The sequence below is a fragment of the Hemitrygon akajei genome, chromosome 7 (assembly GCF_048418815.1).
Source record: "Hemitrygon akajei chromosome 7, sHemAka1.3, whole genome shotgun sequence".
In the NCBI taxonomy this organism is placed as follows: domain Eukaryota; kingdom Metazoa; phylum Chordata; class Chondrichthyes; order Myliobatiformes; family Dasyatidae; genus Hemitrygon; species Hemitrygon akajei.
The window spans coordinates 54352154-54376540 of record NC_133130.1 but is presented as its reverse complement, the minus strand read 5'-3'; the positions used below and the strand labels follow the sequence as shown (position 1 = coordinate 54376540).

The following is a 24387-nucleotide window of genomic DNA, read 5'->3' as shown; positions in this document are numbered from 1 at the left end:
AATTGAATACTATATTTATTACAGGGGAGACCAATGCAATTGAAGAGTTCAGGAAGAGGGGCAGTAAAATTTTAGATCAAAAGTTTTTCAGTACTTAGTGGGCTAAAAAGGTGCACATATACCAGGTGGCAGATGACTTGTTAACAATGAATGTAGTATCTTTATTCCAGACAAGCAGAAGGGAATTATGCCAGCTAACAAATGAATGAGTCTGACATTGGTTGGAGAGAAATTATATAGAAAATATAGTGATGTGCAGGACTAATCAAGTGTACTAATGAATGGCAAGGTCCTAGCAGTGATCCGTGTGGTTCAGCACTCAGCCTTCCAACTGCGAAGCAACTTTTTTTTACCATCTGCTACCTATCACCAAGGCAAATTCAGATCTATTTTGCCAAAAACCTTATTAAAGTTTGTGTTGCTTACATTAATTCACCACCTCAAAAAAATTAAATCAAATTAGTCAGACAAGACCTCTGGTTAAAATGGCCACATTGACTATTACTAACCAAATATAATTTGGGAAATATGATGTCATCCATTTTTAAAGAATAAAATCTTTTAATTAGTGAAGCAACATTGTAGTACAACAGGATTTCATCATCAGACCACATGTAAAATGTTACTGTGGAAGTCTAACAAGTCGGTAGGCCTTGACTGAAAATGAAATGGAGTATTTAAGGAAGCTCTGATGCTAATTTACCGATGTATTGTGTAAAACATTGAATCTGATTAAAGAGGAACGTGTTTACACTGGAGACATGCAGAGGTTTACTACATTGATCCCTGAGACATAGAAGTTAATGAAGGAAAAAAAGTAATCATTAGAGTTTCCTACGGCTGAGTATTTCAAAGTAGGGGCGTTATTTAAAATAAAGTGTTAACCATTTTAAGTGGAAGTCAAATGGAATTTATTTTCCCAGATGATTGCAATTCTTTGAAATTACCTTCCTTAAAGAACAGAGGAGGCAAAATTATTGAATATATCCTACATATTGATAGATATCAGGGTGTCAAGTGATACAGAGGTAGATAATGGGAAAGTGACGTTGACGACAATAGTGGGTCAACCATAATTTTATGCAATAATAGTACATGCTTCAGAAAGTGATTGGCCTACTTGTGCCTGTTCTTAGAAATTTAAACTGTTGCACTAAAGAATGGAAAGTCAGCTAACAGCTTTTCATTATCCAAATAAGTGTGCAACTTTCAACTTTGTTGGGTAAATAAGAACAATAATAACTATGTTTTATATATCCAGACAAGTATTCTTTTCTCCAGAAAGGAATTGATTACATATCTTCCTGCCCCACTAAAGTCGAGTTACTGTCTCAGATTACAGATACTAATGTTTTAACACAGAAACACAGACAGGGCAAATTGGTCACCAAACAGTTTATACATAAAAATTGTAAAATAATCCCTTCAAAGATATACAAAGTTGAAACAGAACTCTTTACTCTAAATGAAAACTTCTGAAAATAATATTTTACAACTTATTTGATCACATTAAGTGTAACAGTAGTGCTAGTGCAAAGATTTAAAAGATGTAACGTGACGACCATTTCAGTGTGGTTTGTGGTTTATGCTGCGAGAGGTTCAAAAGCAAAATTCCAAAAATGTTCAGAATAATTGTGTAGTAGGGAAATCAGAAAGGAATGAGCATGCTACAAGTTAAAGTGAGCAATGGTGCTGGATAAAGCAAATGGATGGATTTTCGTACACTGACAGTCAGATGTTATTTCCAGTTCTGGATATGGGATTAAAACCCTAAAACATTCAGTCATCAGGCATATGCAGGTCACTTTCATAAGCTAACAGATAGTTAGCTTTATCACAGTCTTTTAAGGAATCTGTTCTTTTTCCCCAATGTCAATGACAAAAATAAGTTAGCGCATCCCCAAAAGTTGTCTGCTCTTTAGCTGATAACTTTTTTCCATTTCGTATAATGTTCTAGCTCGGAGGTTGGCAGCTTGCAGTCTTTTCTTCAGATCCAAGTTCTTCGGTTTATTCAGAAGTTGTTTCGTTGCACCAATTTCCTTAAAATGAATGTTCTCTTTACTTTCTCCTGCAAAATGAACTTTCTTCTTCCCTGGAGAGGATTCTGTGCCAAAGCAGTCATCTAATGTAAGAGTCAGAACAAAAAAGAAATTGAAATATTTTATAATATCATTTTGCAGCTTCTTAATATGTTAATTAATTACCTATGCACAGTATGAAGTGGGAATGAATTTGTTTATACTTTTCCTGGAATGGATACAAAGAAAAAAAAAAGGTAACTGTGAAGACAGTAATTATAAATTTCCAGTGGTCACCTGTTACACTGTTTTATTTGTATTAAAAAATTTCATGAAATGGTCTATGGTTTCAAAGATTACACCATAACCGCAGTAAGTCACCTATCAGAAATTCAATTTTATTCACAACTACAGTCAGCTTTCCTTATCCATGGGTTCCGCATGCGCGGATTCAACCAACTGTGGATCAGGAAAACCCGGAAGTTCTCTCTCCAGCACTCGTTGTTTGAGAATGTACAGACTTGTTTTTCTTGTCATTATTCCCTAAACAATACAGTATAACAACTATTTACATAGCATTTACATTGTATTAGGTATTATAAGTAATCTAGAGATGATTTAAAGTACAAGCAGTCTTTAAGTTGGATTTGTATGCAAGTCGGAACTGGTACATCGGTATTATTTAGCGTCAGTTAGTCAAACGTTTGTCTTAGTATATAGTATATATTTGACCTTTCTATGCATACAAAACACTTAAGAAACGCTTGTATTCCAATAATTAAACCATTGCGTTGCTTAGTAATAATTGTAGCTTTCATCGGGGCAGGGCCTTTCACATGCTCTATTATTCTCACTTTATCCTTTAAAATTGTTCCAATCATTGACCGACTGTAGCCTAACGCTTTTCCAATGACTAATGGCGTTTCACCTCTTGTATTCAATCGTGATTGTATTCCATCAACAGAACAGAAACACTGCGGATTCAGCAGCACCAGCGGGCAGCCGGTCTGAGCTACCCCAGCTTCTAAAATCCACCCACACTGAGACAGGTTAAATAAGGTCTGGAGCTCCCCAGGGTCCTAAAGTACACCCACAAGGGACTTGAGCATCCATGTTTTTCAGTATCTGTGGGGGGGGGTCCCAGAACCAATCCCCGACGGATAAGGAGGGCCGACTGTACTAATCTCATGTTTTCATAATTTTAAATTTAGCAGCCTGGCCACATCTACAAATTAGTCATTTACAAAGTTTTTAAAAAAGCAGCAACTTCTTAGAAATGCATTGATTTTACTTATGCAAACTTACGAGATTTAACAAAAAAAATTATGCAATTTAAGCACAAGCCCATTGTATATTGATTTTAATCTCAAATATAGACTGTGATAATATTGGGGATATATAGGGGAGAGATTTCTACAGGTGAAACTAATCAGTATATTTTCACTCCAATGGAAATAGTGTCATTATGTCACTTGATTCTCAGAATAAGCCAGGTTAAGTAAAATGATGTACTGCTGGTGATATATTACAGAGTTCAAGAGAAATCAAAGCTTAGAGAGCTCTTAAAGTGAACGTGTTCCAGATGAACAAATTTCTGGATAACCAGAAAGATGGAGGATAAATCAGACCAAAAGAGTAAATGACAGATGCCACTTGAGAGACAGGTTGATTCAGAAAGTTCAGAAGAGCAGAGTGTTTGGATACTTATGATAAATACAGCTGGTGAAGACCAGAAAACCATAAACTGTCAAAGTAACAGAGGGTAGAGTACATCAGGGGTGTCAAGAATTTAAGGCAGCAAATGGAGTAGCTGAAATGAACAAGCCTTCTTCACCCTCTTACAGCCAGCATCACCCCCATGTGTGTCAATCTCCATCTCCACAGAGACATATTTGTTTGCTCCTTCTTCCCATTTCTAATGAAAAGTCATCTATCTGAAACATTAACTCCCGCAGATAACAAACCAGCATTTCTAACATTTTGTTGTTCATTTCAGGGTTCCTGCATCTGCAATATTTTGCTTTCCAAATCAGTTTTAATTCAGCAAACCTGTTTCCAACAGCCTTTGGGAATAAAATGTTTAAACAGAATACACTTACTTTGGATAAACTTAGAAAACCCATCCGAAAAAAGCTACAGCATTTATGTTTCATTAAAAATTAGAATACAAATTTCATTCACATTACTTTTAAAGGTTGACTATGTGTGAATGCTGAGAATTTTTGATAATACCACCTACCTAACCTACCAACAGGCATCTTCAGTTTTTCCTGTTGCTTCAAAAAGGTGTAATTCTTTAGTAAGCTCTCCGCTCTGTTAACAAAAGACAAAAGTTTCTTTTTGTTTTACCAGTCATAGAAAAGGAACACTTGGAAAATTTTATTCTGCTTAAGGAAACTTACAAACACAGAAAACATACTTAGTTTGAGAAAGCAACAACTAACAGTCTTTGATATTATTTGTCTGTTTAATATTGTGACTTAAAAAAAATGTATAGTTTACACAGATACCCAAAAATTGTTTTCATTTATCTAGTGCACCAATTTACAGTATTATCCACAATAAACTTAATTGAACAGAATTAAAGCTTATTAAATGAATTAGTTCTACTATAAATTGGAAATCTTATGCATAGTATGTTCCAAGTGTGTTTAAAATGCTATAGTAATCCATAAATACTCAAACAAATTTAAATGTTTTAATGAATATACTGTATTATAAATTTTAGAATTTATAAAACTGCTTTCTAGTTTCACATCAACAAGAATTTTGTGATTCACTATTCAAACAACTAATAATTTCATAGCTGCTGATCAAGAGATCCCATTGAACCCTCACAAGACAGCAAAGTTTTCAGAAAAAGGGAAATTGCTACCAACAGATAACTTAAATTTCTATGGAGTTTTGCCCTGCTCCGTCCCACCCACATTATATTGTCAGGAAATACTGTTGCTTCATTAATTACTACAAATTATGGACAAAGTCTTATTCTGATGATATTTCACAATCTTCAAGAAAACAAAAAATTGATTTGTATTTGATGCATATAATTGCTTCATTGCTGCCTTGCAAGGGGAGGATGGAAAGGTACGGACTGTGTTAAAAGGTTTTCATGGCAACGGAATGAGTTTTGCAATAAACTTGATCATTTTGCAGAGGAAGGGAAATGTCAGACGTTATTAAGCAGGCATCCATTACCTAGAAAACTTTTCTTCTACCAGTCTCTCTCGGATGCAAAGCTCTCGTTCACGTTCTGGAAAAAATATCAATAGAATGCAACATTAACAAAATTTGTACAATTGCTACAATTTTACCAATTTTATGTATGCATGAAAGTAAAGTGAAATGTTTTTTTGAACCATTAGTTAGCTTTACTCCTGATAGAGTCAGTAACGCCAAATATTCACTTTCAATACAGATGCTTCCCAACCCAATACTTCCAACGTTCTCTCTCACTCCCTGCAGATTTCCAGCATCTGTACTACTTTTCTTAATTTAGCGAGAAACAGGAATCAAGGAGAGAATGCATCATACACGGTATTGTTTTAGATTGAAAATCATTGCAGCATTTGGTCAATATCTCCTGTCTTCCACCAAAAATATACTTACAGATTAATTAACATGAGCTGTAATTAATCTCAGTGGATATTCAATATTTTCATGCAATGCTATTGAGTAGAGGAAAAAAAACTAAAAGTGTATATACAGATATACAGTCAAGAATCATACAGCATAGAGCAAGTATTATGATCCATGAATCCACAATGACAATCAAGCACCCACCCAGTTATACCAATCGTACACAACTTTCTTCTCAAATTCTACCTCTCACTCACAAAACAGGAGCAATTTAGAAGCTAAATAACCTGCCAACCCTGGCTTTGAAATGTGGGAGGAAGGTTGAATACTGGGAAGAAAACACATGAATCTAGTTAAATACCATGAAAACAGTAAGAGGTGAGGATTGAACCTGGATTGCGGGAGCTGTGAGGCAGCTGCACCACTACGAGAATTTATGTTAAGTAGAGCATTTGAACCTGCCGAATACAGGGAACATGCCTCCAACTCATGTTAGCATACCCTTTCCATTTATTTAATATATTTGAAAAAAAATTATAATTACGTTCAAGAAGCACTTCTCTTTCTTTCAAAGCTTTCTCCCTGCTGTGAAGCTGATCCTCTTTGAGTTTCAACTCAGCCATCAGTGGGTTACTGTCTTGGAAATTATCGTTCTCCAGAGATTTACTACTTCTTCTGTCAGCTGAAATTTTGCGCTGCTCTTCAGCCACCAAATTTGCAATCAAGAAATGTTGCATTAGTTCCTCAACAGAAGGTCTCAAATAATCCTGGTTTACAAAAAGGTAAGTCAACTTAAATTGAAAGAATAAAATCATAGATCTAAATCATCAGTTAACTTTTCCAGTTGTAAAACTTTTCAACAAAGTGATGGGATCGCAAAATTACATCTTGCAAGTAGAATCCAAACATGTCCCTTAAAATTACTCTATCCCTTTCAAGCAAGAATTAGTATATGGGAACAATTATGAGTTTACTTGGTTATAGGCAGAAGATCCTTCATCACCACCATATTATACCTCTGCCAATTTGTGAACAGGCAATAGAAAATGAAATTTGTTGATTGAACGAATTGGTTCATTTGCACCCTACAGAAGAAGACCTAACATCCTTCACACTTCAACCTACCAATAAATTTAGTAGGTTCAAAGTTTCTTCAGAGTGGTAGAAAGCGAACACTTACTACATGCCAATGTCACCAAAATCTCAACAACTTTTGTAATCCAAATTAATGGACTGGTGTGTCTGTGGAAATAACCAATGACCAATTTTTTTGAAAAAATATTCTTGATAATGTTAAATGCAGCATTCGTCTAACAACTGTCAATGTACATCCACTATGCTCAGCGATGCTGCAACTCACCCAAAACATTAGCTGGATTCCCCATAATGTTCGCTGTAGTAACAAGGTATGCGAGAAAGTTGGCAATTTCATGTGTAAACTAGGTCAGACTTTTTGTATTTGCACCTGTGCTCACTAAAATGATTTTCAGACTTCCCTCACAAAGAGTAGAGGACATGCTGCATTGAAATAAGTGAGATTCCAGCTGCTGATGTACAAATCAGTCTCTGTTCAATGATCTATAATTCATGATATTGTTTTATCAACATACGGTAGTACAAAGTACATTCTCATTCCTAAATAACAACGGCCTAGGTTATCGTTACTGAGACACATGCCTTATGTACGTCTTCTGCAAGATTTATTTTCATTTGTCAGAAAGCTTTGTAACTATTTCCAAATACCTCTGATGATCAGAAGTAAACCATACATTCTTAATGAATGTCATTTACCTTGTTCAAATGCATGGCAATGTCACTTTCTCACAGTGCAGGACATCCGAAGACTACAGAAGACATAACTTACTTAATTCCAACTTTATGCAAATTCTCCCAGATTCTGCACTCAAAAACAATACACAAATCTCTTCACCCGAAAACAATGAAGAGATGATCACCAACAAAAAAATCCTATGCCTTTGCCAAATTCTCCTTCAGGCAATATCTAACTAAGAGACCCCTCATTAGAAAACTTATTATTATATTAAACTGACTAGCAGATCCCCCACCTCCTTAGTTCCATCTACACTGCATTCATATGAACAATTGTCAGTTTTATTGCTGATAGCAACTCCTACCACCTTGGCTGACCTTACCCAGCCTAATCTTTGCAAATCAGAGCACAATGGCCATCAAGGCCAAAGGTTTCAGGTTATTAGTTTGGGGGAAATTGCTTAAATGTAATTCAGGGAGTATTCAGTTGATGGGCCGTTCTCAGGAACAGAACCTAAAGTAACCCGAGGACCTGCCTGTAAGATGCACTGAGATCCCAATTGCACTGACGTGTCTGTCGCAGTAAACTGACATTTCAAAACTGCTGCCGGTCATCAGCGCAATCATCTCCACTGTCACCACTTTTCACCTTTTGTGCCCAATGGATAGCACAAAATAAATAAAACAAACAATTCAAGGAAGCTATATTGGGGCAGAAAAGCCAATACCAACCTTGAGATTTAGCATTCTGCCAAGGAGATCATTGAGTTCATCTGAATAGCGGAAAGGGATTCTTCTAAACTTGCCTTCCCTTATTTTCTCTGCTAACTCCTTCTGATTAAATGCAGTGAAAGGTGGTCTTTAAAATAAAATTATCGATTAAGTAACCATTATTATTAAATGTAACATGGACACAACAGGTAGCAAAACATACACACAGAGACTAAACAGATTGTGACAAGTACAAGCTTGGGGGAAAAAGGCAGTTCGGATTGAAGACAAACGATTCATTTAAAAACATAAAGGGGATTTGAGGATTTTTTAAATCACCCAAAGAGTGATCGGAATCTGTAAATAATTGCCTTATAGGCAGAGACTCTCACATATTTAAGGAGCCTCTTAAGAGAAGCACTTGAATCACCACAACATAGAATACTACAGTCCATGTGCTGAAGAAAAGGTAATGATCAGCACAGAATTGGGAAGCTGAAGGGTTTGATTCTATTTTATCTCACTCTTATCAGACCCCTAACCAAAACAACCTTTAAAAACCTCAAAGAAATCCATTCTGACAGGTACAGATATATGAAGGTACACACGCAGTGATTCAGAAACAGCTTCTTCCCCTCTGCTACCTGATTTCTAAATGGACTTTGGACCTTTGGGTTCTACAGTATTTCTGTTTTTGTACGTCTTTTAAAAATCTACTCAATATACATAATTGATTTACTTGTTTATTTATTATTTTAATTTTTTTTCTCTGCTTGCTTATGTATTACATTGAACTGCTGCTGCTAAGTTAACAAATTTCACATCACATGCCAGTGATAATAAACCTGATTCTGATTCTGAAATATTGCATGGTTATTCTTCAATGTAGAAACTGTTGCCTGAACTCAGGCAACACATCCAAACAATTTTCCTTTCTCCTTTTCAGACCCATTTTCTGATGCAATAAGCTAGTACCTCATGAGTGACTTTCTTTACCAGGAACTACTTGTTCCTTCACAATCTCCTTCAAGCCTTAAAAATGCTTCAAAAAGTCTGTTAAATGGACCAACCAATATACCAATTCAGAATAGAGGGGCAAATAGAATAGCATCATAGAGAATATAGCTACTCTGAGCCACATGGTGCAGGCTAAAGTGGATAGCAATCACCTATTGCTTCCCTCTCAATACCTCAGCACAGTTGTTTTTACTCCTGGGCCAGGATGGATGATGCTTGATTCTATGCTAGCTACAAAAATATTCTTGAGGCAATGAAAAGGAAAACCTAGTCCAATGTAATTTCCAAATGAAACCAAAGTCATTTTTTTAAAAACGTACTTAACATGTACACTTCTGTGTATATAGAATTATGCACAAGAATAATCTCTGCGATATTTGTTTTTCATCTTCAGTAATGGAAAATAGCCACAAGATGTCATCATTTATCACAAGACAGCTAATTTCTGATTGCAATCAAGTTATCCAAAAACTGCTTCAAGCCTCTCATATTGAGATACAATTGTAAAACAATGCAAGAGTAGCCTAAAATTAGTCAGGTTAGAGTTAATAGAATGTTTTCCTTCAGTATGTTCTCCAAATATTATCAAAGAAATCTGCTATACCTGTTAAAAATTTTAAAAAACAGAAAATGTATCTGCAAAAAGATAATTCTTTAACCCTATTTTAAAAAGTATTGAAAAAACGTAGCAACCAGAACTCCACGCAATATTCCACACAATACTCCAAAAATTTATACATATGCAACATGACTTCTCTCAACTTTTACACCTAATGCCCCAACTGGAGAAGAGAAGCAAGCGATATACCTCCTTCTCCACTCTATCCATTTGTATTGCCACTTTTTAAATGTTATGGTAATGCATCCTAAAATCCATCTGTGTATCAATGTTCCTCGGGCTCTGCAATCATGGTATGTTTTCATCTCCCCAAATACATCCACCTTAAACTTATCCAGGTTAAATTCTATATCACCCCCCACCGCCCCACACACTAATTTCCAGCAGGTCTACTGCCTGCAGAATCCTGATCATCCACAACTCTTACTATTTTTGCATCACTTGCAAACACTAATCACACAACTGCATTTTCATCAAAATCATATAGATGTTACAAAGAGGTCCTAGCACTGGCTCTTGTGGAATGCAATGGGGTTAGTGATGGAGGTAAATCTGTCACAATCTTAGCCAACTCCTGCTACATATATTTGTTCCAACTCTGCAACTCCAAAGCCGATATGGACTTCCAGCTCTGCTGTCAGGCAATTATTCTGCAATGCTACATGGGAACACCAATCAACACTTTGTCCTGTAAGATGTCTCACATTATAGACATATATCCAGAATGATATTCCCAATTGATAAGTGCCAGTTTGCACCATAAAGCCTCACCATTTACCTACTGCTGAATTTTATGTCTGTCTTATTAAAACAGTCAGCTGCATGTAGACATTAAAGAAAACTATTTTCTACCTCAGCATCAAAAGTGTATCCTTCTTCTAGCAGGGATATGACATGGAAAGTAGATTTATAGGTTTTATATTAACTTCAGAAGCACTTTGTCACCGTTCCTTTCCCCTTGATCTTTACGAGAAGTGTTTCTTCCCCACGTCAACAAAAGTTGCAGAAATCATGACCTGCTACCACTCAAGAGGGTTGTCAATTTAACAAAAAACAGAAGGCAAATACAAAATGCAAAATGAAACTAAAAAGCAAGCTCACTTCTAAATGATGAGATCTTGCAATTCAGACAAATCTTCATATTTTACTTACGTAAGCGCACAAAGTTCATACAGCAAACATCCCAAAGACCATATGTCAGATTTCTCATTGTAGGACATATGATTAAATTGTTCCTGCAAACAAAAAAGTTGAAATGGTAAACGCAAATTTGCTAGCCCAGAATTAAAACAATTATATCCTTAGTATCTCCTCCCCAGTTAGAGGAAACAGCCTAATTAAAGCACATAACATTTTATGTAATAGCATGTATACAAATATTCATCCAAGTTAACAATTACACAATTTAAGTTTAAAATTTGATGGTGTTATTTTTACAATTCCCTTTTGAAAAAGGATAATTAATATTTTTCAGTTACAACAGCATATGCAGGAGGAGGGATTTGGAAGCTGATGTGTCTGTTCCATTTTTGTTTGTGGGGAGGTGGGATCTGGGGGTTGATGAAGGTGCCACCCTTCTTTTCTTTCTTGGTTTCATGGCTACCCAGAGATCCGAAGAATTTCAGAGATGTATACTTTGATAATAAATGAACTTTTGAAATTTTATTCCAGAATTTCTTTATGGCTGAAGTTATTTTTTTAAAATTAGCACAAAAATAGAGTACAATTTTTGGGATTAGCACAAATTATTGCAACTATTTTTACTATCAAAACATATACTCACTGGAGACATATAGTAAGGAGTGCCAACAAATGTTCTGGCAAAACTGGTGTCATGTTGCAAAATCCTTGCCAAACCAAAATCACCCAGCTTGACATTGTGATGTACATCAAGAAAGACATTAGCAGGCTTGAGATCTCGATGTAGCACTGTGTGACCAGAGTGTCTATGACATTCTCGCAAAGCCAGAGCGATCTGAGCAAGTACACGCAAGGCAAAATCTTCTTCTAAATACCGTCTGGAATACAAATACAGGACTTTGTTCAAGAAATAGCACATCCAAAAATTGTTAGAAGTAAATCAGTTAATTCTTAATATTTCTACAGTTCAAGAGGTTAAAATAACATTAGATCTTCTAAATCAAACAAGCAACAAAGGTAACCTAAGTATCGTCAGAATTATCTTGAAAATCAATAGACATTACAGTCCATCAAGATCAACCTTTTCTAGTGTTGATATCTATGTCTAAAAAAAAGTTTCTCTGTGATAAAAGAAAATACATTTTATCATTCATCAAAAATATAAAGAAAATGCTGGTAGACAAATGAGAACAACAACAAAATAAGTTTTGGTCTCTCCACAGATACTTTCTATAATTTTTGAGTATTTTCATGATATTTCATTAGAACTATTTTCACTATGGTCGTTCACATTAACTCTTTATACATTATGTAAATACATTCATGTTCACACAGCAGTGTAGCCACCACTAATTGTAAGCAATGCTAGAAACAGTTAGCAGATCAGGCAGCATCTGTAAAAAGAGAAAAAGAGTCAGAGGTTCTTTGACAGAACGGAGAAAAAGGACTCAGAACTGAAACTTCAAATCCACAAATGCTGCCTGCCTTGCTGGATATTTCTAGGATATTTCTTGCAATGTTTTTTTAATTACCATTTGTTCTCCATCTGGATATAATTTCAACACTAGAAACAATGTGGAAAGAATAAAATTAGAGTCATTTCAGCAGATACTTCTGCTCCATTGTAAACATCATCAGGCTTTAGGGCAAACTTAGTAGGATATCTAGTATTAAGACAAATCCTGTGGATGTGCTATTCTTCCAATGTTGATTCAAGCAACAGAACTAAGTTGGGAAGATTTTCCACATTATTCTTCATAACATTTTCCAATGTACATTAGCAACAAATTATTCACACCTTACCTTTCCCGTATACACTTGCTAATCAGGCTGGCCAGGTCTCCTCCTTCACAGAACTCCATTACGATGTACAACGTTGTATTTGTTCTGTCAATAATACGGTCATAATATCGAACAATATTTGGATGCTTAAGCTCACGAAGCAAGTTCACTTCTGATACAAGCATCTGCTTCTCTGCCTCAGACATTGATCCATAATCCATCTCTTTCCAAACAAGGACCTGCAAAAGTTAACAAAGAAAACACCCATTATAGACAGACCACAAATGTTCATCATGTAAATTAGGTTGGCATTTCTCTTCTCACTTGGAAGTTAGAAGAGTGTTTGTTTATAATTAGTGAACATTGAGAAAGGCTTAATTTAAAAAATAGCTCTACATTATCGAATAAAAGCTTTACTATTCTTAAAGTTTAAATTTGGTGCTGATTGTTTCAATTTGTTGACTAAGACATGAATTGTCACTCAAAGTAAATGTTTAATCCAGTCCAGATCCAGCATCTGTATTTTGTTTTCAATAACCAAAGGGATAAAAAAAAAATAAAACCATTAATATCTTCACATGTCACGTAGATGTAGTTCAGATAAGGACATGTTTTTTGGAGATGGGACGCTGGGGGGAATTTAATAAGGGACACTAATCCTTTTCTACCATATCTTTATCAGGATTTATGAACATTTGGAGAGGTATAATATGATTATGAATAGTCAGCATGGCTTTGTCAAGGGCAGGTCATGCCTTACGAGCCTGATTGAATTTTTTGAGGATGTGACTAAAGACATTCATGAAGGAAGAACAGGATGTAGTCTATATGGATTTCAGCAAGGCATTTGATAAGGTACCCCATACAAGGCTTATTGACAAAGTAAGGAGGTTTGATATCCAAGGGGACATTGCTTTGTGGATCCAGAACTGCCTTGCCCACAGAAGGCAAAGAGTGGTTGTAGATGGGTCATATTCTGCATGGAGGTCGGTCACCAGTGGAGTGCCTCAGGGATCTGTTCTGGGATCCTTACACTTCGTGATTTTTGTAAATGAGCTGGATGAGGAAGTGGAGGGATGGGTTAGTAAGTTTGCTGATGACAAAAAGGTTGGAGAAAGTGTGGAGGGCTGTCAGAGGTTACAGCGGGACATTGATTGGATGCAAAACTGGGCTGAGAAGTGGCAGATGGAGTTCAACCCAGCTAAGTGTGAAGTGGTTCATTTTGGTAGGTCAAATATGATGGCAGAATATAGTATTAATGGTAAGACTCTTGGCAGTGTGGAGGATCAGAAGGATCTTGGGGTCCGAGTCCATAGGACGCTCAAAGCAGCTGCGCAGGTTGACTCTGTGGTTAAGAAGGCATATGGTGTATTGGCCTTCATCAATCGTGGAATCGAATTTAGGAGCCGAGAGGAAATGTTGCAGCTATATAGGACCATGGTCAGACCCCACTTTGAGTACTGTGCTCATTACAGGAAGTATGCAGGGGAGATTTACAAGGAGGTTGCCTGGATTGGGGAGCACATCTTATTTGAATAGGTTGAGTGAACTCGGCCTTTTCTCCTTGGAGCAAAGGAGGATGAGAGGTGGTCTGACAGAGGTATACAAGATGATGAGAGGCATTGATCGTGTGGATAGTCAGATGCTTTTTCCCCAGGGCTGAAATGGTTGCCACAAGAAGACACAGGTTTAAGGTGCTGAGGAGTAGGTACAGGGGAGATGTCAAGGGTAAGTTTTTTTTACTCAGAGAGTGGCGAGTGCATGGAATAGGCTGCCAGCAACAGTGGTGGAGGCAGATACGATAGGGTCTTTTAAGAGGCTTTTAGATAGGTACATGGAGCTTAGTAAAATAGAGGGCTATAGTTAAGTCTAGTAATTTCTAAGGTAGGGACATGTTCAGCACAACTTTGTTGGCCGAAGGGCCTGTATTGTGCAGTAGTTTTCTATGTTTCTATCTGGGTTGGGATATGAATCTGAAGACAACATTCCTAAACGAGTGTACAGAGTTCAACCTCCCTGGGGCAGATTTCTGTCCAAGTCATCAACAGGAGGGCATGGTAGAGAAGAAAAAAAGGACAAATATAAGACACAGGAGATACTGAAGCTGCTGGAAATTGAGAGCAATGCACACAAGGAGTCTCGGCACGTAACATTGACTGTTTTATCCCCATCCATAGATGCTGCCTGACCTGTATTGTGTGTGTTCTGAATATAACTACAAGCAGTGATCAGGTTTTAAAATCACAAGATGAGGTTGTGTAAGGAAAGAAATGTCTACTGAAAGAGCAATTGATTATTTTACACAACTGGATATGTGACAGTCAGTTTCCAAATCACTTGTATATACCAGGATGTGCGCATATATAGACATATTTGTTTAGTAATAGCAAAGACAAATCTGTCATTAGCATGGGGCATTTCAGGACAGTAGACAAAAGGTACTACAAACAAAATGAGTTAACCTCCAGTGAGCTGAGACAAAGGACGCTCTTTAATGGGTTTCTTGTGAAACGTCAAACTCCAAGCCACAACACACTGATGAGATTAAGGAGTTCAAAGAACAATAGAGGCATGAAATGTGCTAAGTGGCTAAGACAGCTATCTAATCAGTGACACAATATAATCATCCAAGCATTAGAACCACGAGACCTAATAATGAACTGGCACGTTTAAAATACACAATTAAAGCATGTTTCAAACTTCTGCAAAGGACTATAGGAGGCCCCATCTGGCTACCTAGGCTTGCAGTATCACCAAATGTCATGGTCAAATTTCATGGTGCATCAATCGCTTAAAAAATACTAATATATCTAAAATTTATACCATCAGTACATTAATTTTTCGAGATACTGAACTCTTCAATCTGATCTCATTTGCTTGAACTGAATAAAATGCCTGATACATTCACAGCACTGGACTCCAACACGCACATTCCTGCCCTGTCCTCACATCCTTTAATTTACAATTCAGAAATCTACTGATCTGTTTCAAATCCGAGCAAAGTTCTGCCACAAGAAACTGCAGATAGAGGAATCTGGAGCAAAAAGCAAACTACTGCCGGCAGCATTTACGCTATCGCTCTGCCTACTCAATATCCCTCTTCCTGCTATTAATCTTCTAACTATTTTGTTGCTCATTTTAACCCTCCCGTTCTCAGCTAGAGAAATGCTGGAGACTGCGTGGTTTGCTCTTGCGTCTGACTTCGGAACGTAAAATCAGAAATGATCTCAGTTATATGTGCCCACAGGCGGCAGCAGCGGTGACCTTCCGCTATTCCCCAACGGAGCCCTTTCTGGTTACTCATGATCACATCAACCCTCGCTTCCTCTCCGAACCTGATAAACATCGGTGGACTTTGAGCCATCCAAAGCCAGGAATCCCTTTTGGGAGCAGATACTCACCTTACTGTCTGACTTCCTCCTGATCTTCTGGCATCTGCCGTAGGAGCCGGAGCCAATAGTCTCTATCAGATCGTAGTCTTCCAGGCGAGACGGCATCTTTCTCCGGTGATGAACAACCCTGACAATTAAAATCACAACTCCGGGTACCCGCAAAGAAACACGCCGGCCGCGGAGTCCCGAACTCACGCCCCAACCTTTGAAACCAAGCGCTCTATCGCAGCTCCTCTCCGATTGGTAGACATACTTCGTCTTCTCGGTGTTTGATTGGCTGGTAGAATAACAAGCAGTCTGTCACTGAGCAACAGCCCTCCGCGCGGGAACAGTGCGCGAAATTTAAAACTGACCTGCCGAGTATTTTCTCACTCGCTTTGGTTACTTTTGAACTCGCATATTTAGTTTGTTGTTAGAGACTGGGTGATTCAATGTCCAAATTCGTACTTTATAATACAATGCCTAATTGTGGGCCTCCACAAATAATGCCACTTTGGAGGATGAACCCATTAAACAGAATCAGTTTTAATATCTCTGGCATATGTCGTTAAAATTTGAAACACGAGAAAGTCTGCAGATATGAGGAAATCTGCAGATGTTGGAAATTCAAACAACACACACAAAATGTTGGTGGAACGCAGCAGGTCAGGCAGCATCTATAGGGAGAAGCGCTGTCGACGTTTCGGGCCGAGACCCTTTGTCAGGACTAACTGAAATAAAAGTAAATAATAAGAAAAGTAAATAAATAATCTCTTACTATAGAGATTTGCAGATGCTGGAAATCCAAAGTGAATAAATAGTCACCATTTGGGGTCAAGACTCTTCTACAGGAATGAGAAGAAAGGGGGGAAATGCCAGAATAACAGGTATCACAGACTGCATCACTGTCTACCATGTGGTGGTGGTGGGGGGAGCTACTGAACAGGACCGAAAGAAGCTGCAGAAGGTTGTAAATTTAGTCAGCTCTTAGTCTTGGGTACGAGACTACAAAGTACCCAGGACATCTTAAGGGAGCAGTGTCTCCAAAAGGCAGCATCCATTATTAAGGACCTCCAGCACCCAGGGCATGCCCTTTTCTCACTGTTACCATCAGGTAGGAGGTACAGAAGCCTGAAGGCACACGCTCAGTGATTCAGGAACAGCTTCTTCCCCTCTGCCATCCGATTCCTAAATGTACATTGAACCCTTGGACACTACCTCACTTCTTTAATATACAGTATTTCTGTTTTTGCACATTTTTAAATCTAATCAATATACATATACTGTAATTATTTACTTACATAAATTATTATTTTATTTTATTTATTATTATTTCTCTTTTATATTACGTATTGCACTGAACTGCTGCTGCTAAGTTAACAAATTTCACGTCACATGCTGGTGATAATAAACCTGATTCTGATTAAGTCAGTCATCAAGAAATGGAAATAATATGGCACAGCTGTAAATTTGCCTAGAGCAGGCTGTCCTCAAAAACTGAGTCACCGTGCAAGAAGGGGACTAGAGAGGGAGGCCACCAAGAGACCTATGACAACTCTGGAGGAGTTACAAGTTTCAGTGGCTGAGATGGAAGAGACTGAACATACAACTGTTGCCAGGGTGTTTCAGCAGTCACAGCTTTATGGGAGAATGGCAAAGAGAAAGCCACTGTTGAAAAAAACTCACCAGAAATCTCGGTTAAAGTTTGCCAGAAGGCAGACTCTGAAGTCAGCTGGAAGAAGGTTCTATGTCCTGATGAAACCAGAATAGAGCTTTTTGGTCATCAGATTTAACGCTATGTTTGGCATAAGCCAAACACCACACATCATCAAAGTGGCCAAGTCAAAGACCAGACCTCAATGCAATTGAGAATTTGTGGCTAGACTTGAAATGGCATGATCCCCATGCAATCTGACAGAGCTTGAGCAGTTTTGTAAAGAAGAAGGGGGAAAGTTTGCAGCGTCCAGATGTACAAAGCTGATAGAGACCTATCCACACAGACTCTAGGCTGTAATTGCTGCCAAAGGTGCATCAACTAAATACTGACTTGAAGGAGGTGAATACTTACGCAATCAGTTATTTTGTGTTTTATATTTGTAACTAATTTAGAACGATTTGTAGAGAGTCTTTTTCTGTTGATCGGTATCAAAAAAGCCAAATTAAATCCATTGTGATTGTAAAATAATAAAACATGAAAACTTCCAAGAGAGGTGAATACTTTTGATAGGCATCGTATATATAAAAAATTTAATTAAATAGGTCAAAATGAGTGCAAAAAATATGGAGGTAGCTTTACGCCCAAAATGGTAGAGGAAGTCATCAGGCGAGGCAGCATCTTTGGAAAAGAGTAAACAGTTGACATTTCGGCCAAGACCTTTCATTCGAACTGAAGAAAAAAGATGGGAAGTCAGAGTAAGAAGGTGGGGAGGGGAGGAACAAGTACAAGGTAGTATGTTGACAGGTGAAACTGGGGTGGGGGAGGAATGGGTGAGTAAAGAGCTGCGGTCAATTTGTGAAAGATATAATAGGCTAGAGAAGGGGGAATATGATGGAAGAGGACAGAAGACCATGGAAGAAACATAAGGAGGAGAAGCAGCAGAGGGAGGTGACAAGCAGGGAAGGAGATAAGATGAGAGAGGGAATTGGGAATGGGGAATGGTAAAGGGGAGGGGCAGTTGCTGGAGGTTCGACAAATCGATGTTCATGCCATCATGTTGGAAGCTACCCAGAAGGAATAACATGAGGTGTTGCTCCTCCAACCGAAGTATGGCCTCATGGCAACAGAAGTGGAGGACATGGACTGACATGTTGGAATGGGAATGGGAAGTTGAATTGAAACACATGGCACCGGGAGATCCACTTTTTTTGGCAGACGCAGCATAGGTGTTCAGCGAAGTGGTCTTCCAATCTGCGTCGGGTCTCACTGATATACAGGAGGCCACGCTGGGAGGACTGGATACAGTAGATATCCCCAACAGTCTCATAGGTGAAGTGTCACCTCACATGGAAGTACTGTTGGAGCCCTGAATTGTGGTAAGCGAGGAGGTTTAGGAGCAGTTGTGGCACTTGTTCTGCTTGCAAGGATAAGTGCCAGGAGGGACTTCATTAGGGAGGGACAAATTGACAAGGGGGTCATTTGGAGAGTGATACCAGTGGAAAGCAGTAAGTTGGGGGGGGGTGGTGATAAAGATGTGCTTGGTGGTAGGATCCCATTGGAGGAATTATGGAAAATTATGTGCTGGACACAGAGGCTGGTAGGGTGGTAGGTAAGGACAAGAGGAACTCTACCCCCAGTGAGATGGTAGGTGAATGGGGTGAGGGCAGACATGCACACATTGAAAGAGATGTGGGTGAGGGCAGCATCGATGGTGGAGGAAGGAAAGTCCCTTTCTTTGAAAAGGAAGAGCTTATTAATTCTGGAATGAAAAACCTCATCCTCAGAGGAGAAGGAGCAGAAATGGAGGAATTGAGTGAAGGGTCTCCGCTTCTTTCTGGACACCAGACCCAACCTGTTCCTCTCCACCACCATTCTCCTCCATATGGTGGAACTGGTCCTCACTCTCAATAGTTTCTCCTTTGGTTCCTCCCACTTCCTTCAAACAAAAAGTGTAGCCATGGGCACTTGCATGGGTCCCAGCTATGCCTGCCTTTTTGTCTGCTAATGTGGAACAGTCGGTGGTCCAAGCCAACACTGGTATCGCTCCCCAACTTCTCATACTGCTGCTTCCTGCACCCAAGATCATCAGCTTCATCAACTTTGCCTGCAACTTCCACCCTGCCCTCAAATTTACTTGGTCCATTTCCACACCTCCCTCCCCTTTCCAGCTCTCTCTGTTTCCATCTCTGGAGACAGTTATCTACTGATATCTTTTATAAACCCACTGATTCTCACATCTACCTGGACTATACCTCTTCACACCCTGTCACTTGTAAAAATGCCATCCCCTTTTCTCACCTCCTCCCTCACTATCATTCAGGGCCCCAAACAGGTGAGGTGACCCTTCACCTGTGAGTCTGTTGGGGTCATCTACTGTATCCAGTGCTCACAGTTTAGCCTCCTGTATATATTGCTGAGTCCTAACGCAGATTGGGAGACCACTTTGCCGAGCATCTACGCTCCCAGTGGATCTCCCGGTGGCCACCATTTCAATTCTGCTTCCCATTCCCATTCCCACAGACCATGGCCTCCTCTACTGCCACATTAAGGCTACACTCAGGTTGGAGGAGCAACACCTTATATTCCATTTGGGTAGCCTCTAACCTGGTTGCATGAACATTGATTTCTCAAACTTCCGGCAGTTGCCCCCCCTCCCTTTACCATTCCCCATATCCATTTTCCTCGCTCACCTTATCTCCTTATCTGCCCATCACCTCCCTTTGGTTCTCCTCCTCCTTACACTTCATGGCCTTCTGTCCTCTCCTACCAAAATCCTGCATTTTGTGCGTATTACTTTGATTTCCAGTGTTACGAAGGATGAACAGCTCTGATGGGCAGAAGGGTGCAAGGTTGCCCATGTCCCCCTCCTCTGGGAGAATTACAAACCATTACTGTTGCCAGGCTGTTAATGAGAGAGAAAGAGATGGAACAAAACATACTGGGACTGGAACATTTGCTTCAGACAAGGGCGAGATAACACCGGGGGAGAGAGACCATATTATGACTCCTGTAAGACTCACGGCTCCGGAGGGCTGTTTACTTGGTACTATGCTGTTCATTAAAATTCCTCAGTGGACAGCCGGAGTGGGCTGGTTTGATGGGCTAAGCCATTCAAAACTGATTGACACCTGAGACCCTGTGAGTAGGGATAAAATTGAGGTCTGGGGAGACACCCCTCAGATGCACCAAGAGACACACTAGTGAGCACTGTTTAAGTGTTGGAACCCACAAGAAAAGTGTGGGGCATCAGAGACCGAACGAAGGATCGGTCAATTTTAACTCACAGTGTTTATAGCGAGGCCGGTGGGGGCTTGTGTGTGTGTCCACCCTTGCCTGGGTGACGAGTCCACCATTGAAGAACGGTCTAGCTAAAGGACAGAGGGGTCATACCTGAATGGCCACAACAACACATCGACAGATCAAGAAAGTAAAGGAAGGTTTGAATGACTGTAGCTGTCACTGTTTGCTCGTCCTCTCTCTCTCTCTCTCTCTCTCTCTCTCTCCCTCCAACGGTTACAACAAAAGAATCAACAACTACCTCAGCCTACATGAACTGAACTGAACTTTATATTCACATATGATAATTCCTTATCCCCTAGACAACGATAGAGCTTGTTTATTATTGATTATTATTATACCCACACTTTTAGGTTTAGTATTGCTAACGTGTATTATCAGTATATTTGCATTGTTGATATTGATTTGTATATTTTTCTAATAAACACTGTTTTGAAAATAGTACCAGACTCCAACGGATACTTCTATCTTTGCTGGTAAGACACCCAGTTACGGGGTATGTAACAAATTGGGGCCTCGTCTCGCGATTTGATACCAAATTGGGGGGCCAGTGAATTGGGCTATAAGTCCATTATTTGTTCTGGTTGCGTGGGTAACCAGACAGGAAACCAGCAAAGATGGATGTAGACGAATTTATACAAAACCCGACTTTGAAGGCGCTAGAGAGTGCCAAAAAGACGGACTTGGTGAATATTGCATAAGGTTTAAATCTCACAGAGGTGAAGTCGTCAATGAAAAAGTGGGAGATACAGAGGGTATTGGAGTATAAAAGTTGAAATTTTGCTGTGTAACCAAAACTATGTAGTCAGTTTTGAAACTTGCTATTTGCTATGCATGTATCCAATTCTGTAGGAGAACAAAATCTTAAGAATGTAGAAGACAATTGTGTGTTAATGAGAGGTAGATAAGAGATGTAGATTAGAACATGATTAAGTCAATGGGTAGAAACAATACTGGCGGATGTACATGTGATACGCAACTATAGACTGATTGCATATGCTAATGCAACTAAACCAGGAGATTGCTATAAAAAATGCTGTGTCCAAGGATCAGTGGGCAATCAGCGACTAGCTCAATGACTGTCTCAGCTTTGATTTGCAAATTAAAGTTTAACCCTTCTTGAAGAATCTTCTGCGTCTCCTGGTCGTTTGTGGGGCACGAGAAACCACGACAAAATTGGCGACCGCGGCAGGACCGGAAAGAGACCCGCGGAAAGGAAACGGCAGATTGAGGACGCTTCCCAGTCCTCTAGGGACCCCCACAGGGCTAACAGAATTAAGGGTGCACCCAAACAAAAGGTAAGCGCTTTTTGCGACAATTTGGACTAAGAATTCTGTTGGTTTTGGGGAGGTCTTGGAGTCTCAGAAGTGTGGAACCACTGCCGAAGGGTCTCTCTGGTCCAAAGAATCTGGCAGAATTGGGGGTTAACAGGAGGCTCAGAGGATTGATCAAGAACACTGCAGTGAGGGTAAGTACAAATAAGTTAATAAGAAGTTAAGTTAAGAAAAATTCCACGTGGTGTTGGTAAATCCCTGTGGTTAGCGCTTCGTATGAAACGAAGGGCTGAACGGGCAGGGAAAGGAAAATAGAGAAAATCCTCGTGGATACCGCCTTAAGAGATAAGGGTCTGAATAGACGAGGTGCAAAGAGCAAGTTCTGCGGGTACCGCTCTGAATAGAGGTCTGTATGGGCAGAACAGAATAGGAAACAAGGACAGTCCAATATATAGTTTAAAGCGCTGGTAGATAGACAATAGACTAGGCATAGAATTAGAGTAAATAATATTATCCAGTAAACGAACTGTGAATCTCTGAAATACCTTAAAAGAGAGAATAACATGACAGGTAAAGGAATGGCAGTAGAGATTCTGAGCAAAAAATTCCCGTTAAATAAATATGAGATCACAAAAACTTCAGAAAAATGGGAAAAAAGAACCGATAAGAAGGGAACTAAAGTTTAGCCAAGGACCAGCCCCCACAGGCCCAAGCGGACCCGTGAACCCCTATGCGAGGTATTAGGGGTGCCCCGAGAACTTGAGTGGGAAGGGACATTACCCAATGATGCAAGGGAGGCAGAAGAGGAACCCATTGTTCAGGTTATGTTAGAAGGGCAACTGACACCAATGACGATAGATACTGGAGCCACGTACACTTGTGTACAGCCACAGTATGCCCTTCACCTTCCCATGTCAGGAAAGTTTATTAAGACGGTAGGGTTCTCGGGGAAAACACAGTTGACATAGTGCACGGCTCCAGTGCGGTTGAGAATGGGAAATAAAGGAATTGTTTTGCCGGTGCTAGTATTTAAAGGAACTCCGATTAATTTGTTAGGCAGAGATGCCTTATTGAAACTGGAATTAAAATTAGAATGCACCAGAAATGGGCTGAGTGTGGAAAGAGCAGGGGCTCAATTGATAGTGCGAGAAGACAAGAAGGCTAATGTCTTTTGGATAGGAGACATCGCAGATCATATTCAGGAAACCTGGGAGAAATGGAAAAAGGGCGTGCAGGCTATATTACCCAGGGCTGTAATGCCCAAATCTGAGCTACATTGTACAGTGATTTTTGACGAGACTCAGAACAGGAAGTTAGAGGAGAGATGGCACCTGGAGGTATATACCCAACAGCACCTGGAAGGGGAGGCTGTGATAATTGGAAAGCAAGGGGCAGCGTTACAAGTTAAGTGGAACACCTTTTTAGAAAAATGGTACAGGATACCGGAGGCTGCACCCCACATAACGCTGTTGGTAAACAAGGGATATCAGTCTAAAGACTTAGGACCCTTAGTTAAGAGTGCTGAAACCGTAACAGTGTGGAGGAAAATCACGCCAGAGGTGTGGATATCGGAAGACAATAATTGCATTAAAATAATGGTAAGCGTAGATACGGTAGGGACAGTGAGAGAGGTCGAAATAACTCCCCAAAGGAAAGAGGCCAGCAGAAAGATAAAAGGTTAGATGAGTTGCCGTCTATTCTGTGGTCACAGCATGACATGGACGTAGGAAAATAAAAACAGCTAGTCCGGTGGAAATAAGGCTGAAAAGGGGAGCAATTCCACCCAGGAGACCACAATACCCTCTAAGACCAGAAGCAGAAGAGGGAATAGCATCGACAGTGCAGGGGTTGCTTGAAATAGGAGTGCTTAAAAGAACAAACAGTCCATGCAATACCCCGTTGCTGCCGGTCTTAAAAGCAGATAAATCTAAGTGGAGATTGGTGCATGATTTGCGAGCGGTAAATGATGTGGTAGAGGACTGGCCAGCGGTAGTCCCCAACCCACACACGCTTTTGACTAATGTTCCACCAGAAGCAAGTTACTTTTCAGTGATTGATTTGTGTTCGGCTTTCTTCAGCATTCCTCTGGCCAACCAGTGTCAGTATCTGTTTGCATTTACTTACAGAGGTGCTGAGTATACCTATACCAGAA

General features: G+C 39.5%; 1 protein-coding gene across 4 annotated transcripts in view; it reads right to left on the bottom strand.

Moving 5' to 3' along the window:
* Positions 1 to 541: 541 nt before the first annotated feature.
* Positions 542 to 24387, bottom strand: part of nek2 (NIMA-related kinase 2) — a 65354-nt gene continuing 41508 nt past the window's right edge. For 3 of the 4 annotated variants that reach the window (XM_073050892.1, XM_073050890.1, XM_073050891.1), the window contains 8 exons: positions 12658 to 12875; positions 11498 to 11732; positions 10867 to 10949; positions 8100 to 8226; positions 6142 to 6364; positions 5217 to 5271; positions 4258 to 4331; positions 542 to 2122 (listed from right to left, as the gene is read on the bottom strand). In XM_073050892.1, the coding sequence (XP_072906993.1) occupies positions 1890 to 2122; positions 4258 to 4331; positions 5217 to 5271; positions 6142 to 6364; positions 8100 to 8226; positions 10867 to 10949; positions 11498 to 11732; positions 12658 to 12857 (1230 nt within the window). In that variant the 5' untranslated portion in view covers positions 12858 to 12875 and the 3' untranslated portion in view covers positions 542 to 1889. Of the gene's footprint in view, positions 2123 to 4257; positions 4332 to 5216; positions 5272 to 6141; positions 6365 to 8099; positions 8227 to 10866; positions 10950 to 11497; positions 11733 to 12657; positions 12876 to 16037; positions 16252 to 24387 lie in introns of those variants that run through there. The other variant, XM_073050889.1, reaches the window with a different exon arrangement.